Source organism: Glycine soja, chromosome 17 (assembly GCF_004193775.1).
Source record: "Glycine soja cultivar W05 chromosome 17, ASM419377v2, whole genome shotgun sequence".
In the NCBI taxonomy this organism is placed as follows: Eukaryota; Viridiplantae; Streptophyta; class Magnoliopsida; order Fabales; family Fabaceae; genus Glycine; species Glycine soja.
Window position 1 is genome coordinate 37716712 of NC_041018.1, and position 23167 is coordinate 37739878.

The window sequence follows — 23167 nt, forward strand, 5'->3', positions numbered from 1 at the left end:
TAAGTGTTAAACACACACTTATTCACAACCAAATATCATGTCCACAATTTAGCATCTCATAATGTCACAATCAATCATCTCATGTTTACATGTATATTGCAAATTGACACATTTCACTTTGTACTACTCAATCTCCATAATAACACACACACACACACACACAAAAGAGTTTTAACAATTAATTTAATATTACATCAAAAATAATTTCCACTAGGCATTAACCTTACAAATTTCTTTAATTTATTATTTTAGTATTACAATAAATATATATACATAACATGTTGATCGTCGTCGTAGAAAAATTAGAACAATATAATAATTAGTATAAAATAAGTCATTGAATATTATTATTTAAAATATAATTCACGTTAACAAAAATAACTCAATTTTTTAAGGGTTCACACTCAACACATCAATTTCTCATTAGGACATCAACTGGTTCATCAAACATATATAATTTACAGTTATAATTATAAGGATAAAATAAAAAATTGCAAAAACATCTCAATACTCATTCCAATTCCAATTGATACTCTAAGGATCCCTACAGATGTTCTCACTAATCCCTAATTGTGAATAATTCATCCCTTATCTCGATGTAGTCGCTCAAGCGTTCTCTGTTATCAATTGTGGCGATTCTAGTGCTCTCTAGAGCTCCTCCTCCAGTTGCTCTGTTAGGGTTTCCAAACATTAGAGAGAAGGAGAAGAGATTGAAACCTCCATTTTTTACTGTCTTCGTGTGATTCAGTTTTCTCTCTCCACTAATATTATTTCGCAAATCCCAGCGGTGAAGGTGTGCGGAATTAAATCGTGAACCACATATCAAAATTTCACGACAATCCAATGGTTAACGAGTTCGGGATCGTATTTTTACTGAGACAATTTTGAATTTCTGCGGGAAAAGAAAAAGTTGCGATAAAAAGAGTTTTTCTCTAAGCTCTGAAATCTTTTTGTAATTTCTAACGGTGAGAATGTTTAAAAATGAGTTACGACCATGGTGCTCAAATTTCACGATGATCCAACAATGAATGAGTCTAAGATCATCATTTTTTTGAGATAGGTTTGGTGGTATACGGGCAAAAGAGAGGGTTTTAGGAGGAGGAGAGGGAAAAATGAATTTGAGAGAAAGAGGAGGCAGTGTGAAAACTAAACTAACACGTCTCTATTAATAGTTAGGATACTTATAACTTATCATTTACTCTATTTATTTATTTTTATCATTTTATAAAAATAAATTCTATTTGATTTTCTATCAAATGAATAAATAAAATACTCTTTTTATTTTCTCTCAAATTATTATTTTAATTAATAAAATTATTTTTATTTATTTATTTGATTATAAAAAAACTTATCATTTTTCTAAAATTCTATTTATTTACAAATAACTTTGTTAAATTAATTTTAAAAAAATGAGATGTTACACCGTCGGTTTTGGAGAAATGACTTTAAACTAATGAAAATGTTCAGTGTAAACAAAGAAATTTTGCTTTTGACTCTTACGCGCCGGCATGAAAATATTGTGCCCCACTATAGTACTGGGGATTCCAAAGTTCTCATCTCTATGGATATTATTATTATTGCTATGCATCTATATAGCTACATGAAAGTGTAAAATCTTCTTAATGATATATAAACGGAATTTTTGCAGTCCATAGCATCTCTAGAATAACCCTTAAGATCGATGTGGCACAAGTTAGTAGAATTTTGGATCATTTAGGATGAGTTTATTTGTGAGGTGAGCAAAGGAGAGAATGAGAGAGAATAGATAAAAGAAAAGAAGAAAAATAGGTGAGAAATAGAATAAAATGAGAGTGATTTGATTTAAAAGAAATGAAAGAAAAATATTTAAATTAAAATGATTTGATTAGTATAAAAAAAGGAGAAATTCTTCCCAAATCTTCTCAAAAGAAGAAATTTTTTAACATGGGCCCACCAATTTTTTTAAAAAATTTCTCCCTAATCTCTCATACCAAATTATCAAGCTTTTAAAAATTATTTTCTCTTTGCTCCTTTCTCTCCATCATACCAAATCGTCCCTTGGATTTGTTTGGTAGGAAAAGAAGAAATAGACGAAGAGAAAGTAGGAAGGTGAGAAAAGAAAAGAAAAAAAAAAAGGGATAGAAATAGGATGAAATGTAAGATGGTTTGATAGAAAAAAAAAGTAAAATAAAAAAATATTTGAATTAAAATGATTTGCTAAGTAAGTAAAAAAAGAGAAAAAACTAGATTATTACTCAAAATATCATTTTGTCCTTATATATGATAAAAAGTACGGATAAGAAATGACACATTAGTAAAATAGTGTAATTTCATCGCAGATCTTTGCACAAGAGAGGAAGTTCAAAGACGCAGGTTCTACATGATTATTTTTTTTTTAAATTTCCCTACTCTTGTGTGCTTCCAAACCGTGCAAGGTTTCCAAAATTGTTGTATTTTGTTTTATTCTACAAAGACATTAGTTTCATGATTTTCGATAATAGTTAGAAATACCTCCATATCTAGTTTCAGATATATAAAAAAATAGAATTTTTACTTCATTAACTTGTATCAGTGGATCGATCTATACGTTTACTAGTAAAAGTCAGATATATTGTATATATAATTTATTAATCAAGAAAATGATTATATAATTCAATCCTTTGATTAACCTCATCAGTTTGGACATAATCAAATTGAAAAAAAAAATAAAGAAATTGGAGGAATTAATAAAAGAAGAAAAAATACCCTCCCATAAGAAGAACGGGTTTAGTTTATATTTTGATGGATGATAATAGTTTGTGTTCTGTTCTTCAATAAATAATTAAATTATGTTGCAAAAAAAAAAATGTAAACCAACCATATAAGCAATAAAATATTCTTTGCTGAGCTGTCTATCTATCTTCATGACATAACTATTAAATTAAAATGAGAACGAGTCCATACAAAGGGTATATGTTTTTTTAGGGTAAATGTGGGCCATGTTCATATTCAGTAGCGGTTGCCTTGGATTAATTTTGTTCACATTCTAAGCCAATTCTATATATATATGACTATGTCACTAGTCTTGAGTGGTCAAATTCATAGACCATGCCACGTACACACTGGAATCTAGATACTATTTTTATACCCTTTACATATTAATGTTTGCGAAATTATTCTCACAAAATTATAAAATTTGTCATGAAATAATTGAATAAAACAAGGTGAATTTTTTTCGTTCATACTGCGTATAAAGTGTGTACTGAAATATGACTAATAATCAAAGAGTTGTTGGACTTATCTTTGTACCTTAGAAACACGTTGGAGACATACATGATGATGAAAGGAAAACCAAACTTCCTTTCCTAACGTAATGGGTTATGCTTATGTCATCGTGCATGCATCATACTACATACGTAATAGTTACTAGCAAATATGGCGAATCGTGAAAGTACTGTTCAAAGCAATTATTCTTGTTAATATATATTCCATATCACTCTAGATTTTTTTTTCCAACATATGGAGTTGATTTGAACAATTTACTCAGAACTAAGACCCTACTTGGCTACCTTTCTTTTCATATAAAGAAAGTAAGGGACCAAAGATTTAATGGCCCATATAAATGAATTAATAGATTTTCTTTCATTTCACTCATCATTCTTCTCAACTACCCCTCTTCAATATTCTATGTTAATTTACTTGCTATTGTTTGCTTATCATCCTTTCAATTAAGTTATATGTAGTTGTGCTTGATGGTCGTTCAACTCTTCAACACAGAAATCATAATGGATGAAAAGGTAAACTTATTAATCTGGTTAATTAGTTCCTCCTTTTTCTTTCGGTGTGTGTGTTGTATTCTCAGCAAAAAAGATTTTTTTTTTCACTGTTTAGTTTATTTTTGGGTTCTTCTAGTTTGCTTTTTGGGTGCCCTTAACCTTTCAGAAACATATTAAAGAGAGGTTTAGTTCAGTTGATTGAATATAGTATAAGTTGTTGTAAATCTTTTGATACCTGCTTTTGATTCCTATGGATAAACAAAACCTTTCAGAAACATATATTGAACATGAATCTCCTCTTGTGAACATTTTACAACACTCTTGATTTGATGATTAGGTGGAAACTATTAAAGCTGAGTTAAAACGAGTGAGAGAGGAGAACAACACTCTAAGAATGATGCTTGAAGTTCTAAGCAGCAAGTACACAAAGCTTGAGACCCATCTTCAAGAAATAAACAAGACACAACACAAGGGCATGAGTTCAAATCAAATAGGGTCAGTAACAGTACCACCTATGTTTCAGACAAACAAGAGACCGAGACTAGAGTTTCCCACAGCAAAAAAGCCATTACAAATCTTTGTCAAAACACACCCCAAGGATGATAGTTTGGTATGTGATATGCCCTAATTTGGTTGTGTATCAATAAAATGACTTCAATTAATGTTCAAATTATATCATGAAGTATGTATGTTTATGCAATTTTTCCTTTGGGAATATAGATAGTAAAAGATGGCTATCAATGGAGGAAGTATGGGCAGAAGGTCACCAAAGACAATGCTTCACCAAGGGCTTATTTCAGGTGCTACATGGCTCCCATTTGCCCAGCAAAAAAGAAGGTACTATATAAACATATCCTAAATTCATTTGGTACTTTTTTCGACCATTAAGCAATAAAAAATTAATTTAATAGATGATTAATTTTTATTGAAAAATCTGACTGATCATCTTTAATCAAATTTTTTTCATTCATAAAATTATAATTTGAAATCTTGTTTAAGAGAATCAAGTCCAGTATCACTCATTAACAACTTAAAATATTAATTTTTTTATGTGTATAATAATAGTAATGAAGTTTGAGCACCTTGTGCATAATGCTCAAATCCCTTCACTAGGTCAATCCTATCTAATGGGTTAATGGAGGCAGATGTTATATAACAACACTTATATGTACAACTTGGAAATTTAGAATATTAATTGGGTCGTTTGATTGTTTGTTAAACATAGTTCCCTAGTCAGCAAAAATTGACATACGGTTACTCAATTAGGGATAAAGGAATTGGTCAATGAATATATAGCACAAGTTTTGTAATTAATTAGTTTAGTTAGGTGTAAAGTCCATTTCATTTCTTCATGGTGGTTAACTAACTATATTATATTTATTTCATGTGCATATATGACTTCAAGAAATCTTATTATTGATGTTTTGCCTTATCATATGGTTACTTTTTTAATGTGTTCTTTTTGCGTTTTGCCATAATCCTTTTAGGTGCAAAGATGTTTACATGATAAGTCAATCCTTGTTGCAATTTATGATGGAGAGCACAGCCATGGACCCCTTGATGAGTCCTCTTCGTCCACACCTAAAGGCTCATCACCAGTGGCTAATAATAAGTTACCTCTGATGACAAGCGTACCAAATGACAAAGAAGCCATGAACATTGACTTGGCTCTTTCAGGGTGGTCTCAAACAGATAGAAGACATTGTGAAGATGTCATGCAACAGAATAATAACAATGGTGGTAGCAACATCAAAATTGAAGAATATGTAAGTTCTCTAATCAAGGATCCAGACTTCACCATGTCATTAGCTGAAGCAGTTGCCCGCACCATCACTGGCCAGCAGAAGCAACAAGATCTAAACCTCAATTTGGAGCTTCCTGAAGAGTGAAATCAATCATTTTTTTCCCACAAAAGCCATAATGCAAGTGTAAAGATGAATTTTAGTTCAGTGAATTGTAGTCCAGTAGCACTGAAAAAGCGAGGAAAACTTCTTTAGAATGGTTTACTTTAAGAAAACATTATAGGTTGTTTTCATTTTCCGTTTCCACTTTAATTGCAAAATATTACTTTGTTTTACTTTATTTTCTGCTTTCCAAAAGAGTTTGTATAGGAACTAGTAAAAACATTTTTTTTTATTGTTTTCTGTTTTCACTATTTCTTATACAAATTTTTAAAAACATAAAATAGAAAAATGATAACAGAAAGTGTTTTCCCAAATTAAACAGCCTCTTAATTTTCCATACGAAATGTACTAATGTGAGATTGGAATATAAGTGTAAGTTTACAATTTTTTCTTAGTACCCTTGCCTTCAATTTCATTTGATCATTTTACAAGATAAAATAATATAGCTCAAATGAGATAGATATAATTAGTCATTACTCATTAACCACTAAGGAGGTCTAATTCAGTTGGTATTAGTCATTAACCTCAATGGTCTGCTTGATATATATGGTGGATAGAGTAAACTTTTGAAATTTGAATTGAAAAGAAAGTGAAAAGGATCAAATTAAATTTTCTCCTAGAAGTAAACATCTTTTTCTTTTCCATCTTTTTCTTTTCCACTTTCTCTCAAACCAAAAAAAAAAAAAAACATTATTATTCACATTTTCTTTTCTTCTACCCGAACGTACCATAAGTATTCTTCCAAGGGCTATTTGATCGAGGGGATGATGAGATTTGATGCACATTAAAATAAAGCAGTTGTCAAATGAGAACTTGAACTTCAATTCCAAATATATGGATGACTTAGTTAAATGAATAACATGTATTCTAACAAATAGTTCAATATTTACAACAAAGCATTTGCCTTCATCAATGTACGTATAGAGCATAAGGGCATTAAATGAAAACTCTCAGTATAGGTGCCTCTAAGAACTCAAGTTTTTAAGCAAAACTTAAATACTACTCTATCTTATTAGGGAGGAAAAATATACCACTGGATCAACAACATTTACATCGCTAATGTGAGTACACAATTTTGGACTGGCAGAGGAAAAACTAAATCAAATACTTTGTACACTGAAATAGTTCACTTCTCACAGAAGTGAACACCATAAAAAACTGCTTTTCTGCTGGACATGGAACAAATTGACAGTTAAATGAAGTTTAATTAAAAAACTCAGTGACTATGCCGTGTAAAGATCTCGACATAAAACGAGCTTTGAGAAGAATTACTACTTAACATGAATATAATCCTCAGCCATACGCCATGGGCATCAAATTTCTTGCATTAGAGAACTTCAGTTATTAGGTAATCATCAGTGTAAATGCAGTGAGGAACAAGATGACTTTGCACTTGTGCAAAGGGTTCTCTTCATCCAATCAGATGGCAACTTTATCACTGTGGAGCAACACTTATTTTGAGGCCTTAAAAGATCTTATCATTTAATATTCCCACTCTTTATGGTGGTCCCTAACATCTGTTCAGACTCCTTTTTAGCAGCAGCTAGCTTCGACTTCTCACTTTCAGCTTCCTTATCTGCTCTCTTTTTTTCTAATTCAATCTGCTTGCAATTTTCTTCATGCGCTTTTATGAACATTCTCACAAAGTTGAGGAGAGTAGATACAACTAAAGATAAAAAAAGAATCAAATCCAAAAAAAGGTCACCATGGAGTTTAATGTGAAACAATGATTTTCTGTTTATCATTAATTCATAATCAAATTGTTTCAAGTATTTCCGTATTGACACTCACTTTTGGTTTTAAAAATTGTTTAGTCAAATAATTCCATGTTACTGCAATCAATTTTTCATCCAAAATCTATTAAGTTTCGAAGAAAGGTGCTTTAAAACCTAAGAAACAGAAAAAACTGAGATGTTTTCTCATCCTCTTCTTTTTAATGGTCCTATCTCAATGGTGTGGGTCATTTGGAGCCGTTCTGCATGTGATGAGGCATGAGCTTGGTGGGAGTGTCTGTTTTCTTTGTTTTTTGAGAAAACTAAAAACAGTTTTTGAAAATAGAAATCAAATACACCCTATGTTTGCAGTGTTTTTTTTTTCTTTTGTCCTTCCCTAACTCCTCTTTACAACTAAACACAACATAAAGGGAGTCCCTAAATATAACAATCACAATGATGCCTAATTGAGATCCACAACCAATTCTTAAACATATAGTTCTTGAAAGAGAACATGGGAAAATGATAATGTAGACTAATTAAAAATAGCTAGTTACCTTGTTCAAATGGGACACGTGCTGGATCTTCACCAAAGTACAAAGCCAATGCATCTGCATTTCTACCCTGGTACATCCAAATTCAGAATATCAGATACATCCCTTTTGTATCTGCAATTCATCATTTAAGCAAAAAGCTATCCTCAAAAGGAAAGAATTAAAATCCATACCACATTGGCATATAGTTGAGCCAAAGACCTCACTTCAGCCTCAGCATAAGAAAGAAATTCCTTCAAAATCTGAACAGTACCAAATGGGGAACAAAAAAATCATTTAAGGAAATGCTAAACACTTGATCACTGTTAAAATTGTATGGAAAAATCAATATATCAGATGAATTGCGCATAACCGTAACAGAACGGTAACTATGTCTATGCGCCTGAGATACTTCACATCACTGTTAATCACTTCATCCTATGGATGATGCTGCATAACTGACCCAGATTTGCATTAATCTGTTGCAATTGTAGCTATGCAGTTCTGTTGTCATAATATTAAGGCCAACATAAATTAAATATATTTATCGTCATATTCTCATTAAGGAAAATGCACCCTGTGCTCATAGCATGTTAATATTCAGCATGCCAAGATTTACATTGATGTTTGTAGCATGCATAGCCTAGGCCAAGCTTCTACAATGTATATTGATCCAAATTCATTAGAATTCAGAATCAGTTTATTCTGACTGAACCATTTAGGTGACCTGCTATATATCATACCTGGCAGAAATTTTCTGACACAGGTCCATCATTCTCTGATGCAGTCAATTCCTGAACTACTTTCTCCAGTCCTTTACTAACAGCTTGCATTTCCTCTGCCAAATATTTTAATTGTATCTGTATGAAATACATGCTTATAACTCAGCTTACACCAAAATCCAAACAGAAAGAACTGAAACCACCTGATATAACAGTAGAATAAAGAAGAAGAAACCTTGGTTGCAGCCTCCAAACTCCCTAGGTCTTTGTGGAAATCTAGAAGTTCTGGAAGCTTTTCAGCAAGCACCTACAACTCAAAAAATCATCAAAACAATTAATATCTAGCTTATTTCACAGGAAGGCACAAAGCAAAAATATACATTGAACAACACAGCTGGACTAGACAATTCGCTGGCAGACTTATGGTGCAATAACCAATAAGCACAATGCAGGAAATTCTGTACTTCGTAGAAAGAACATACATTTGCAGTTGAATCTCAAAGAAAATCATGATAAAATAAGGAAATATGATGATCATTCCTAAGAGGTAATGAGGAAATAGAAAAACTGATCCTAAGAGAGAATCTAAGATATCCTAAAAGATGAAATATTCTAACAAATGTCAATATGCATTGCAATTATGTTACACTATATTTGTAGAGTGAACCTATTTTTTTCTCCATAAGTTCATGTTTCTATTTCGTTACTGAAAATAATGTAGAAGGAAAAAGATTCTAGTACCCTAGCTTCATAGTTTCTCTTGAAAATATTTACTTAACCATTTCACATGTAGACACCTGTCTTATTTTTCAAAATGGCTCAAATAGGGCGTCATATCATTACAACAGTCTAGAACCACGAGGGAAGGCTTTGAACAATGCAGATTTTAGTCTTTTTCCATATTTTTTCCCAATGTATAAAATCCTTGGTGGAAAACAATAGTTAGTACTTAGTAGTAATTCAATCTTTATATAGAGAAAGTAAATCATCTATTTTTCTCACTATCTCAAACCATTGAGTCAAATTCCCAAAGGAAGAAACATAAATTCTTCTTAACAAGCCGAGAGGGATGGATATTTCAATATTGGAGAAGCAAATGATATCTTTCTCAATATGAATCAGGACTTTCCAGTGTATCGTATTGTTTTCTATCTATTTGTTTTCATCCATCCTTGAATACTCTTGATCCTGTTATAATCTGAGTCAATTTATATTTCTTCTTTGAAGAGAAAAGCTCAAGGAATATAGAAATCACATTAGGTTATTGCAATTTGGGAATTGTTAATATCCCTTTTGGTTGGGTATACCACCAAAGTATTCCTTATAGGGAATTGTGCATTCCTCTTACCTCGAACTAGTTTTTGGGAATCAATTAGTGCATGTTTGGATTAAAGTTTGCAAACTTAAGTTGAGTTAAATTAAGTTTGCAAACTGAGTTTACAAAAGTAACCCAAGTCTTCCTTTTGTAAAACTGGGTTTCAAGACAAAATTTTCATTGCAAACACACTTTTGGGGGTAACCAAACATGTTACCAAAATGAGTTAACTCTCCAAAAGTATGTTCAACATCCAAAAGTATTTCTTCAATTGATAACCAAACATAGCCTTAGGCATGGTCTGTTACTCTAGTCCTTGGACCACCTATAGATGTTCATTCTTGCAAACTTCACATTCCAATGTCTAGTTTGGGCACAAAGGTGATGTTAAGATCCCACATTGGCTGTATTGTATATAAGGCCAAAGTACTCCTAGTAATGACTTAGGCAATCCTTTCCCCTTGAGTTAGCATTGGAGGTTCAGTTATGTCCATATTTTAATAAGAAAGGTTAAACGTCACTTTTGGTCCATTATGTTTTAGTGTTTTTCATTTTTGGTACATTAAGTTTTAAAAGTTTCATTTTGGTACATTAAATTTTAAAAGTTTCATGTTGTTCCTTTATGTTCTTGAAAGTTTTATTTTGATTATTTCTTTTGTTTTCTATTAAAAACGTTAGTGCTCCATCAATGTTTTAAATTTTAAGGGAGTACTAAATATAAGTAAAATAATGGCAGCTAAAATTATTAATTATTTCAAAATTTAAAACATTGACGGAGCACTAACGTTTTTCACGGAAAACGAAAGAAAGGACCAAAATGAAACTTTTGAAAACATAAAAGAATGAAATTTTTAAAACTTAATGTACTAAAGTGAAAAAACACTAAAACATAATGGACTGTAAAATGAGAGAAAATATAGAGGAATGATAGAGTGAAAACCATGTCAGAGTATATAGCGGATGCTTGTTTATATTGACAGGTAGTATTGATTACACATAATTAGAGGATATTCAATTTCCTCTAAATTAGATCCTATAAATTAGATCCTCTAAATTAGATATCACATCCTATCAAATCATTATACAATAAACTCCTAATTCTCAACAAGGACCAATAGTGACACTTAGGCAATAAGAAGCATCAGCTCACTACCTAAATATACTGGCTGCAGACCCTCAATTATTCCATACATACAAATCATGGCTTTCTTTCATGCTTCTTGGGATTTCCTTCTTATAAGCTCTGCTGGAAATGTATGATGCTCCCTCAAGTTTATAGTAAGTTTCTGACAGTTAACTTTCATGTCATGAGGAATATCTTATATTTTATATTGATTGCCAACATGGCAACATCTACAGTCCTATTTTCTCGTTCTTATTTTCAAAGGCAAAAGGGCATCACTTAAAAATTTAATCAGCAGAAAACAGACAAATTCAATATATATTTGTGTGTGTGTGTGATTGGGTGTGTCAAAATATAGAACATAAACAGACAAACAATATGCCAAACTATAAATTACTCTCTCAACCTTATTACATGCCGCATTTCCCCAATCAGTGCATCAATATATACTAAGAAATGAAGATGTTTTCAGAAAACAGTATCATTTTACTTACAATTTGTACACAAAGGAGGAACTAAACTCCTTGTACAGAAACAATTAATATTGAAATTTAAGGAGACCAGGTCGTTTACCTTACAAAGATAATGCATAAGAGTCATCTTGTTGTTTCTGGCACGTGTATCAGTGAGTTTAAGGAGACTATCCAATCGAAACCCCACAGCCGAACCTACAATAATCATATAAATTAACAAGAAAGCAATCAAGACTACAGTGGTTCTATTTCCAATAAAATTTAATTTATGAAGACCGAGAATAAATGTTAAACACAAACTATAGAATGCACATAAATTATATGACTCAGGGTCTGTTTGGGTAAGCTTATCCAGAAGCACTTCTAGAAGAAGAAAATAATGAAATGAGCTTCTCCATAAGCTAAAATTAGCTTATGCATAAGCTAAAACTAGTAGAAGCTCTCTCATATAGCTTCTCTAAAGGATGATTTTTTAACTTATGCATAAGCTAATTTTAGCTTATCGAAAAAATCATTTCATTTTTTCTTCTTATTTTCTTCTCTTAGGATTTAGAAGTGCTTCTGGATAAGCTTACTCAAACAGACCCTTAAGAGTATCTGAGAAGTCCAAGTTTGATTATAAACTTTTCTACATTATTTGTCCACAAACATGATTTCTGATGGTGAAATGGTGAATGCTAAAGCTTTAACTCACCTCTTGCAGTTCCATGGTTCAAAGCATTACCCAGAGAAAGAATGGTCTGCATGATTCTTTTCAACTTGACTGAATTCCTTATCTGATACACATAACAATGGAAGCTGAAGAGAAAAAGGATATTGACTAAGGAAATAGAGTATTCAAAAGAAAAGAAAAAAAAGAAATGCATGACTTACCTGTTCAGATGCATCATTTACAATATTCAAGTCCCTTTTAAGCTCTGAAACCTACATGAATATTACATGGCAAGGTGCATCAGAACAGCTAAATTTTTAATGGCAGGAAAACAGAATTATTTAATAACTAAAAAGCACTGTGTGGTTGTCTTCTGACCTGGGTTAAGAATTGCATCTTAAAAGCGAAAACTCTTAGCTTGTTTTCCACTCTTGGCACTTTCATTAATTCTAAGAAGAACTATCACAAAATGCAACAGCAAATAAGAATGAAATGAAAAAAAATAAAAATAAAAGCGATCTTGAAGATGATTTGCATTGCAAAAATTATATATGGCATGTTAGATATATTAGCGACCTTAAATGATATCTCTATTTGCAAAAAAAATTAACACTGGTCATAAATGTATGCACAGGTTTACATAAAAACAAAGAGATTGATGGGTCTAGTTATATTGTTCACTACTGATTATAATTTTATTGTTCCATTAATGCTAGACAAGTCATCCTAACAAAAGTTGCTTTAAGTGGGAAAAATGAGTTAAAAGCAACAAATGGTAAAACTCCACTCACCTGTTCACACTTTCCCAAGTTGTCCTTATCCCCATTATAGTTCTGCATATAAAGTAAGGCTATAACTTAAATAAACATAGATTGCATCAAAGTTGCTGATGTTCCTCTTATGACGTAAAGTTCTGGTAAAAGAAACAAGGAAAGGGCATGATACCTTCAGCATTTCCATCTCTTCTTTGGTTGGAGAGAATTTTATGAGGTTCTCAACTTGATCAACATCCAATACTGAATCATCCAATGCAAGCACAGCACACTGAAAGACAATGATTAGCACATGAGAATACAATTATAAATTGGCATGTTTCTCTGCGATTGGAGACATTCCTTTCTGACTAATTGAATGGTTTAAAATTTGGGATTTTCAATTAAAACTTCAAAGTTCAAACAAAATAAGGGCATTCAATAGTCAAGAAGGAAATTATGTGATTAGAAATAACATTACAAGGAGCATTAAATGACAACTACTAAATTAAGTTTTAAGGCAAAGGGAATGTAAGATGACCATGATAGGTATTTTTATTAAATGCTTCAAGAAAGAAATGGGCATATCTTAAAACTGTTGCAGGTTTTAAGTGTTAAAATATGACCAATTATTGAATTCAAAGTTGAATATAATAATAAAATAGTAACAACGGATGCAAGTTCTTAATTAAAGCAAGATTATAGCTTATGCAACCTTCAAAATGTCATAAATTCATTATTGGTTGTTAATATAATCACCAGCTGTTCAGGTGTAAGTGTATAACCATATAACCCAACCACGTGGTAACTGCCCAGGCTAACTATATTGAATACCTAATGGCCAGAATACTTGAGAAATACATTTTGTTTTCTCAATTAGGTGAATTGAAAGAGTAAATTGAGTTTGGTTTAGAATCTTCCAAGACACTAAAATACTAAATTGAATAAATCAGGTTTGTTGAAACTAGCTACGGAGATTTAGAGGAAGATAAAACACTTTAGTGTTTCGTAATATAATATTTTACAGTGGAACCAAAGGCCTAACATTCCTCATACCACTGAAGGAAGTCAGTGAAAAGGCTGGTGGTGGTTGCTGAGGATCAGTGGCATGTGCAATGTGATTAAAAAAGGCCGGAGAAAAAGGAGGCGGTGCAATTTGTGCAGCATTATCTGAGTGGAGAGGTTGACTATGAAGAGCATAGCATCCTGGCTATATCTCCTCCTTCGTTCCATATCTTATAATCTCAACAAGGACTATTCATGAATTTTCGGTCTGTATACATCTCTGCCAATAGGTTTTTTTAGATAAAAACTAAAATAAAATTGTGTCAAGAAGGACAAGAGCCTCATCTGAATAGAAGAGAAAGTATTCTACCAATCTTATTGAATTTATATATTTCAAGGAAAAATATAAAATCAAGCCAAATATTTAAGTTAGTGAAGTCATAGAAGCAAAGCATGTGCATACTGCTTTAAAGCCATAATAGATATCCACATAATTTGAACCAGGCTTTTCAACTTGCATTTAAACATCAAGAAAGCCCAAATCTTGATCCACATATGAGAAAGACTACTTGCTAGGTGAAAAAAAAACCCATTTGAAACGATGAATTCTTCCATATCATCTATTCCTTAAAGCAGATATGAGTTACAAAGGTTTAAAACAATGACTGAGAATGAATGTTCTCTTGGACATAAATTCAAATAAAAATTTCATAGCAATTATGTGTTAATAAATATCATAATGGATAGTATCTCACCATCAGATCAGGCAAAGGGATTTTGACTTTTGTAAGCATGATCTCACAGTTATATGCCCGCCTGAGCTCAATCTGCAAGGTAACATGAATCTTTTATCAAGAACTCAAATTCTATAAAATGTCTTGACTCTTGAATCTTGACAAGAATTAAATGAAGAACTTAAGCCTTAATGAATGGCATGAGACACGAAGCCAGGAGACTAAACAAAACCTACACAGATAGATCACAACTAATTCACTAGTAAAAAAGAAAATGAAATTATCATCCAGTTCCTATAATGAAAAACATCACACATACATGTGCACAGTCAAGAGAAAATGGAGGAATAGAAGCACTTATTTAAAAATGTCAATTTCTAACAATTTTGTTTTTAAATTTTAGACCTAATATTTTAATGAGTTCATTAAACAAGTATGAGAATAGATAAAGGGCTTTTTTTGAGACCTTTCGGGATGAAAAATGGAGATGAAAAGCTACTTGTCTGTTGTCTTTACCAACAGTGGAGAGTAGTTAATATCTGAACTAATTAGACTGGACAGGTATTAACTATTAATGAAAAGGCATATGGCATACCAATTGAACTTTGTCAACTTTAAGTGAGGAGCGGCGAGTCATCTTTCCTCCTTTTCCATCATTAGAATTTGGTGCAGCTGCAGAGAACAAACTCTCAAGTTCTGACATGTCAAACTCTGGAGCCCTAACACCAAAAAGGTTTTAAAATAAGAATAAACAGTAAACACAATTCATATAAGTTCAGATTTTTATAACTACAAAGTTAGAAAGACTTAATTCATACCTACAAAATTCATCTAGTTTCTGTGTCTCAGCCCATAAGCTTCCTTGCATTGCCCTCGTTAATTTTAACCAATGGTAAGGTTTCAGATTGCTCCTTTTAGTCTGAGACTGACCTTTTGGATTAGCACGCAACAGGCTGCCACGTCCCTTTGCACCGAATGGAGCAGAAGGTGGTCCGGGAACAGCAGGTTTTGACAACCCATTGGCAGCAAGAGGAGGTGGGGGAGGTGGAACATTTGCGGAGTTCTTAGACAAAGAATTCTGGGATGCAGAAGCTGGAGGAGGGGGTGGTGGTGGCGCTAATGGTGATGGAGTAGAACTAGAATGGCTAGGAGGTGGAGGTGGGGGAGGAGGGCCAGGCGTACCAACAGACTTGCTCATACTCGATGAAGAAGAAAGAGGGTGGGAGGCTGAAGAAGGAAACCCAGACAGTGGAGGAGGAGGAGGTATCGAGGATGACGAAGCCTGATTAGTTGAAGATGGAGGTGTAGGTGGAGGCGGTGGTGGAGGAGGACCTTTAAATGAATCTTTGGCAGTGGCAAGTGATGTTCCAGGAAGGGAAGGGGCTGGAGGATGGGATAAAGACTTGGTTGGAGGAGCTGGCATTGAAAGGGGCGGAGGAGGAGGAGGACTAACCAATGATTTCTTACCTTCATCATGCGTTGCATTTTCAGGGTACTGTGTAGCATTAGATTGCATCAATTTTGAAGTATGCTCGCTCTGAGGAGGAGGTGGTGGTGGTGGTGGTGGTGGAGGAGGAGTGACAGCTGCAGGAGCAATGGATCCAAAAGTCTTTTCCATGGCAGTAAGAGCATCAACTGAAGTTTTTAATGGTAAAGATGGAAGCAATGGTGGTGATGATGTTGGAGGAACAATTGTAGAACTAGGCTCTAAAGAATTTGGCACCTTGGAGTCTAAAGGAGGCAAAGTAGAAGGCGGAGGAGATACTTTCACTGCATGAGTGACTTCTTTGATATCCATTGGTGCATGATCCTGCAACACAGATGTTATTCCAAGAGATGATGGTGCACTATGATACCTTGAGATAGCTACAGGTGAACCTTGCAAGGAGTTAAAAAAAGAAGCTGAAGCAGATCGAACAGCTGAACGCACCCGTGGTGAAATTATTTTAGATTGAGTGGGAAGCTGAAGTGCAACCTGCAATTCTTGAGGTTCAATCTTCTTTTTAATTAGGTTTGCATCAACAGGTGGCTCAAGTAAGGGACCATATTGTTTCCTCTGAACTGTGGATGTGACACTCTTGACATCATTTTCCGGCAATACCATTTGTTCTAATTGTCCCATCTTTTTCACTGAATTTGCATCAGTCGATGGTTGAATTAAGGGAAAAGATTGTTTCCCATGAGCCATAGATGGAGGATAGTTGGTATCATTTTCCAACAATGACTTGGATTCTAATGATTCGGTATCCTTTTCCTTTGAATCTAATCGTTCCATCTTTTGTTTCATTGAATTTGCATCTTTTGATGGTTCAATTAAGGGCATAGACTGCTCCCCATGAGCCATGGATGTAGGAACCTTGGTATTGTTTTCCACCAATGCCTTTGATGCTAATGACTTAATATCCTTCTCCTTGGATTCTAATGATCCACTCTTCTTTTTTATTAAGTTTGAATCCATTGATGGCTCACTTAAGGGGATGGATCGATTCTCGTGAGCCGTAGATGCAGTAAACTTGGTATCATTTTCTAATGATTGTTTTGTTTCTAATGATTCAACCTCCTTTTTAATAGAATCTGAATCTGTTGAGGGCCCAAATGAGGGAATAGGTTGGTTCCCCTGACCTATACATTCAAGACTCTCAATGTTATTTCCTGACAATGCCTTTGATTGTAATGATTCTGTCTTATTTTCCATAGGAACATCCACTGATGATCCCAAGGAGGATGTGGAAACTTTCTCCTGAACTGTTGAAGTCAGATTCTTTGAATCATTTCGTGCCTTTTTAGTAGAATCTGAATCTGTTGAGGGCCCAAATGAGGGAATAGGTTGGTCCCCCTGACCTAAACATTCAAGACTCTCAACGTTATTTCCTGACAATGCCTTTAATTGTAATAGTTCTGTCTTATTTTCCATAGGAACATCAACTGATGATCCCAAGGAGGACGTAGAATGTTTCTCCTGAACTGTTGAAGTCAGATTCTTTGAGTCACTGTGTTCCTTCGAATCAAGTTTAGATTTTCCAGATGACTCCTTTTGCAAGCCACTTGTTGAAGCAGAAATCCCACTGTCCAGTCTTTCAAGAAAGATATTTGATGCTGTGATCTGTTGGAGCACACTTGCTACCTCTGCCTTTGAATCTAGCCAGTCCACATTGCTGAAAATTTCCTTGACCTTAGCAAATGCTTCAACGGGTAGGCCTTCTTTCTCCTCAACATGAGGCAGATCAATTGAAATAACAGAAGACGAAGCATCCATATCTGAGAAAAGAACCTTCAACCAGAAATACAGCATATACCCGACAAACATCAAGTTGGTTTTATTGCTAATCATTTATTAAAAACAGGAGAGAAAGATAGAGATTAATACCTCCACTCTAAAGTTTTTAGGAAAGTAGTCTTTAGCATTCCATAATATGTCAAGCTCATCACGGTTAAGCATCAAAATATTTGATCTTATGAATGCTGTATTAAACATCACCCGAAACATCATTTCTTCATGCTCTAAATCACTGTTCAGATGAATACACTCAAAAACGACATCACCTTGAACATGACAATGGATGTCAATCTTAACTAGTTCACAATCAGCCTGTAACAAAAATAAATAAATAAAGGGAAATGGGGAAAACAATAATTCCTTATTTAAGAACCCTGTGTAAGTAGAATTTAAATAGAGGAAAATGAAGAAATAATAATACTTCATTTTGATTTTAACTTAGTTCATCTGTGTCAACTGATAGAATCCTGTGTAGTATTAAGTAGAAACAAAATATCCAAACTGCAATTAAATTTAATATAAATCTATGTTGATTTTTACAAACTGTATCTACACAAATCATAAGAGCACCCCTAGATCAATTAATGCAAATTTTGCTAACTTTGAGAGCAAAATTTATTTTAACCCATACAATGAAATGACATGATGAATCATCATTGCAAAACAATTGGCATACTCTCAGTTCTAGTTTAGATTGGCAACCCATGGACGATAATATTTCCATACAGATATTCTCCTTTAAAGCTCTACAGGTTTTCTTCCATTCTGTTCATGAGAAAAGATGGTCCATTTCCTGCTCAAACCATCCCTCCTCAGATCGCATCAAAGCCACCAGCCCCACCACCATTTTGCAACAAAACCCCTCCCCAATTTACAGAGAACATAAAACATTTAGAAAGATCCTGCTTAAAATGAATTAACATAGTTCCAATTTTATCTAAATAATTTTGGTAATCACTGACTTCAGCTAGCACCGTAACTTTGAATAAAAATTGTCATATTTTAAGAAGAAAAAGAAAAGAAGTGATGTTCAGTTGGATTACCATATGTCTTTGCATATGTTGTCTTCCTGTCTGTATGTATACAGTAATTCAATAAAGGAATTCCACAGCATTGCTTATGATTAAAATTGATATAATTAAACATAATCATATAATGGAAGGAACACGTCAGCATAAATAGTAAGAACAAAACTACGAACAGTAGGTTCGTTATCTTGAATCATGACCCGGCTTGAATTGTAAAAAAGCATATTAAAGTAAAGGGACTTAGGTACCACCTGCTTGTAATAGCGGACAAGTTTGCTCCTTTTTGGAGTTGAAAAGAGAACTTTGGGAGTTCGATCTGCAGGAATAAAAGGGTCCTGTCCATATATCCTAAATATAGGACGGCAGCCACCCTCTCCACCCATATTAGGAACGAGTCTTATAATTACACAGTCCAAAGTAAGTGCCCTATCAAGAGGAGGCCATTCTGAGCCAACATTTCTTCTTGATATGTACTGAAGATACCTCAATTGTGAAGGTAAAGGATTCAGCGGTGACATCAACTGCAAAAGTTCCCGAGGAGCTTGCTTGTATATCATATCTAGTGTTTTCTGCTCCCCTGTAAACATCTTTCTATAAATCAAGAGTGCAGCTAGCATAAACGCTAATAATGGCCAACCACCTCGTTCGCAGTGCATCAAGACAACATTTTGTTGCCCAAGTTGAAGCCAGTTTTCACCTGATCTCAAGAAATGGTGGATCATCTCCATGGTAAGTAACGGGCAACCTTCATACTGTCGAGGATAGTCTATCACAGTCATATCATAGTCACACAAAATGTTTGAAATCTGGCTTTGGCTATCTCCCTCCCGCATGTTGAACACCATAAATGAAGCATCGGGGAAGTGACCACGAAGTTGCCCAATTATTCCTCCTATATACACTCTATATTCATCTTCTTCCATAACATCCGTGGTAAAGCAGTAATCAAAGACTACGCATGAAACAACAAAATAATCACAATCAGACATATGTATGACATAAAGATTCTTTATGATAAAGAAACATATGTACCAAATACCAATTAAAATATGACATGCCACACATATAAGCAAAGTAGCAAGTATCTAAAATCAAAAGGCCAAAATTCTGAGAGATTATAAAGTCGTCAAGCAAGTATAGTGCAAGTTTTCAGTCACCAGTCCCCAACAATCATCAATGGACAATATGTCACTATTTATTAATACTGACTGCACAAAGAAAAAAAAATAGCAGAGTATTTCATGTCAACTCTATCGAGGTTCTTCCCATTACCTCCATTCCTCCCACAAGTAATATGTATGCCTAGGCGATAAAACATCAATTCAGCTAAGTCTCAAACAAAGATGTCAACATCCTATTGAGCATACGGTCAAATGAAAATTTAGAAAAGTTATACAATCCCCATTGTTCCCTATAAATCTGCGATATAAGCCCCACACATACCACACCCAACTAACACAAAATGCATAAAAATGAAATGTTTGCACTCAACAGAAGCTAATATTGTTCACACTATTCTATTCCCATTGTTAACTTTAAACTTTAAATCTTCAAAGCAAGCCTTACATACCACAAGTCACAACCCTCCCCCCAACACAAAATTGCATAAAGATGAAATATTTGCACTCAACAGAAGCCAACATTGTTCACATTATACTATTTTTTCCATTATCCACTTTGAATCTACAAAGCAAGCCTTACATACCACAACCCCCCACCAAGACAATATGCATAAGGAATGATGAAATGTTTGCACTGAGAAGAAAGCCAACACTGTTGTTCAGTTCCACCAGAACCAATGTGTTTACAGAAAAATGAGGCAACAGAAAAGCGTACCATAAACTCTTTCAGTGATTTCTAGAAGCCCATCTGGGGGCTTCTTATAGAAGAATTTGCGGAACAATGCCATTTTTGTGTAGAAGATCCAAGAGGGTCACTCACTCTGACATGTAGGACACCTATAACTGCCTTAATCCAACCCACATTGCATCATCCAAGCTCAAATTTTTAAGATCCCCCCACCAAACAGAAACAAATTGCAATCGTAATCATCAAGATGGTATTGGTGTGTTGGCATTGAAGGGAGGGTGTGTATTCAGGAATCAGAGGCATGGATTTTTGCTGGGTTATTAAGAAACACTTTTTCATCTGGGAAATGTCATTGTCTTCACATGCACACTATATCTATCTAATGGAAAGAGAAAGGAAAAAAGAAGGGAAACTTAGCTTTCAATCAAAAAAGACAAAAAAGAGTTTATATCATAGGAAGGGAATAGAAAGTGGGTGGTGAGAATCTAACCTCACAATCCAAAGTTGCATAATATATCATATCATATTCAAAGGGAAGAAAGAGTTAGACAATAGATACGGTTAGTTGTTGTTAGAATAATAAGAACTTTAGAAGAACAACTTGGATCCGAGGTTTCTCTCTCTCTAACGCAATCTGTGTTTCTGTGTCCCTATCTTAAATATTTTGTTTTGTGAGAATGAACACATGTGTAAGTTGGTCAATTGAGATGATAATGTGCCCATGTATGTTTTTATTTTTATTTTTTACTCTTTTTTATTTTCTCACTTATTCCCTTCTAAAAAAAAATACAGGATAAGATCCGTACTAGGTTTGGGGTCATTTGGGCTTTTCCCCCTTCAAATATAAAACATTACCTCTCTTGTTATATATATAATATCCAAATTTTAATTGATATTTATTTTTATAAGATTTAATTTATAATATTTTTTGAATTAATTAATTTTAGGAAAGAGAAAATATATGGATAAATAATAAGAACATAGAAGAGTATTAATGATAAAAATAAATTTATTGTTATCAACTAAATTAATCACTTTTTTAATCTTAATAAGTTAGTTAATAGAGTCTTATGTTTCATCTCTTCCTATATTAATACCCAAATTATCTAATTTTTCAACATTAAGAAAAATGATTATTTAGTTTATGACAATAAATTTGTCTTAAATTTATTTTTTTTTCAAAATTATCCTTATCATTAATATTTCTCACTCTTTTAGTGGTTTGTAAATATATTCTTTTCTTCTTTTAATGAGAAGTATTTCTAGTCTAAAATAATTAATCTAAGAAACATTATATATTGAGTCTTATAAAAAAGAACAAACATTATTTCAAACTTAGGTCTTATAAATAACAACAAATGGAGTATTGGCACGAGACAATCAACCATGTTTATTGTTATTAACAATTACTTCTACCGTCTCTAATTATAAGACTATTTCAATTAAAGGACTAAAGTGAATCAATTTTAAAAATTAGAGAATCAAATTGAACATAAATAATAAATTAGAGGATTAAAAAACTAATTTAACCAAAATATTAATAATAAAAAAATAGAATAATAAATTTATATTTGCTTGATTTTCTTACAAGGTCATCCCAAGGATAAAACAACCAAAGATTAATAAAAAAATTATCATTAGTTTTATAAAACAAAAAATGTCACATATTTTAATAAAAAGATCACTTATATTTATATAAAAAAAAGACCTAACATATAACTCTTTCATTTAAAGAAAAAAATTTCCTTTGGTTTCATTCAAAGTTGAGTTGGCCCTTTCTTTATAGTAATGGATCATATTTCTAGTTTTACACAAAATTAATAATAAATATTTTTATGAAACTCATTATTTATTAAAACTTAAATATTTAAATTAATGTGCAAAAAATAAATTCATCCCCCTTTGATACATCCCTAGATCCATCCGTTTAATATATAACCAATATGAAAAGGAGCTTTTAGATCGTTCCATTGATATAAAAACATTGACTTTATTTACAGAAATATCACCACATATAAAAAAACAATGCTTTTGTAAATGTTCTCAAAGATGTTCGAAAAGTACTTTTTGCACTACTGATATTTTTTCCTTTTTTATATTAGTAATGTTTTTTGTTTGTATCATTTGATTTTTTTTAAAATACATTTTTATCTTGACTACCAATTTCTGTTTTTTTGTATATTCTCTTTGAGGAATGCTAGCGAGACACTCTTTTTTGGTCCTCGATTAAAGATTACGCTGATGGTACATGACTATTATTGACCTAAGAAAATTTTGTAAACAATGAAAATTTTGCATTTTGATATATATAAAAAAATTATAATTTACATTTATTTTAATTATAATTTATGAAACTTTAGAGATATCCTGTGCATACATATAAGATTTTGATTA

At 32.9% G+C, this 23167-nt stretch overlaps 2 protein-coding genes across 5 annotated transcripts; one reads left to right on the plus strand and one right to left on the minus strand.

Moving 5' to 3' along the window:
• The first annotated feature begins 3501 nt into the window (after positions 1 to 3501).
• On the plus strand, positions 3502 to 5816 carry LOC114392941 (probable WRKY transcription factor 40). The gene is made up of 4 exons (XM_028354206.1): positions 3502 to 3755; positions 4072 to 4344; positions 4455 to 4571; positions 5222 to 5816. Exons 1-4 carry the CDS (start codon positions 3711 to 3713, stop codon positions 5621 to 5623), a joined length of 837 nt encoding a protein of 278 aa, XP_028210007.1. The 5' UTR covers positions 3502 to 3710; the 3' UTR covers positions 5624 to 5816.
• A 665-nt stretch (positions 5817 to 6481) lies between these two features.
• On the minus strand, positions 6482 to 21457 carry LOC114393863 (formin-like protein 18). Of its 4 annotated transcripts, XM_028355328.1 has the most exons (19): positions 21264 to 21456; positions 20801 to 21152; positions 19216 to 19916; positions 18027 to 18248; positions 16590 to 17930; positions 15478 to 16469; positions 15255 to 15378; positions 14681 to 14752; positions 13114 to 13212; positions 12960 to 13001; positions 12547 to 12627; positions 12390 to 12440; positions 12211 to 12292; positions 11617 to 11711; positions 8841 to 8912; positions 8627 to 8743; positions 8078 to 8146; positions 7908 to 7974; positions 6482 to 7304 (listed from the first exon to the last, which is right to left on the minus strand). In XM_028355328.1, exons 2-19 carry the CDS (start codon positions 20871 to 20873, stop codon positions 7117 to 7119), a joined length of 4488 nt encoding a protein of 1495 aa, XP_028211129.1. In that variant the 5' UTR covers positions 20874 to 21152; positions 21264 to 21456; the 3' UTR covers positions 6482 to 7116. The 4 variants fall into 4 exon arrangements, 3 of the variants coding, with proteins under 3 accessions (XP_028211129.1, XP_028211128.1, XP_028211127.1); XM_028355327.1 differs by having other exon boundaries at positions 15478 to 17930; positions 20801 to 21148; XM_028355326.1 differs by having other exon boundaries at positions 15478 to 17930.
• Positions 21458 to 23167: the final 1710 nt, after the last annotated feature.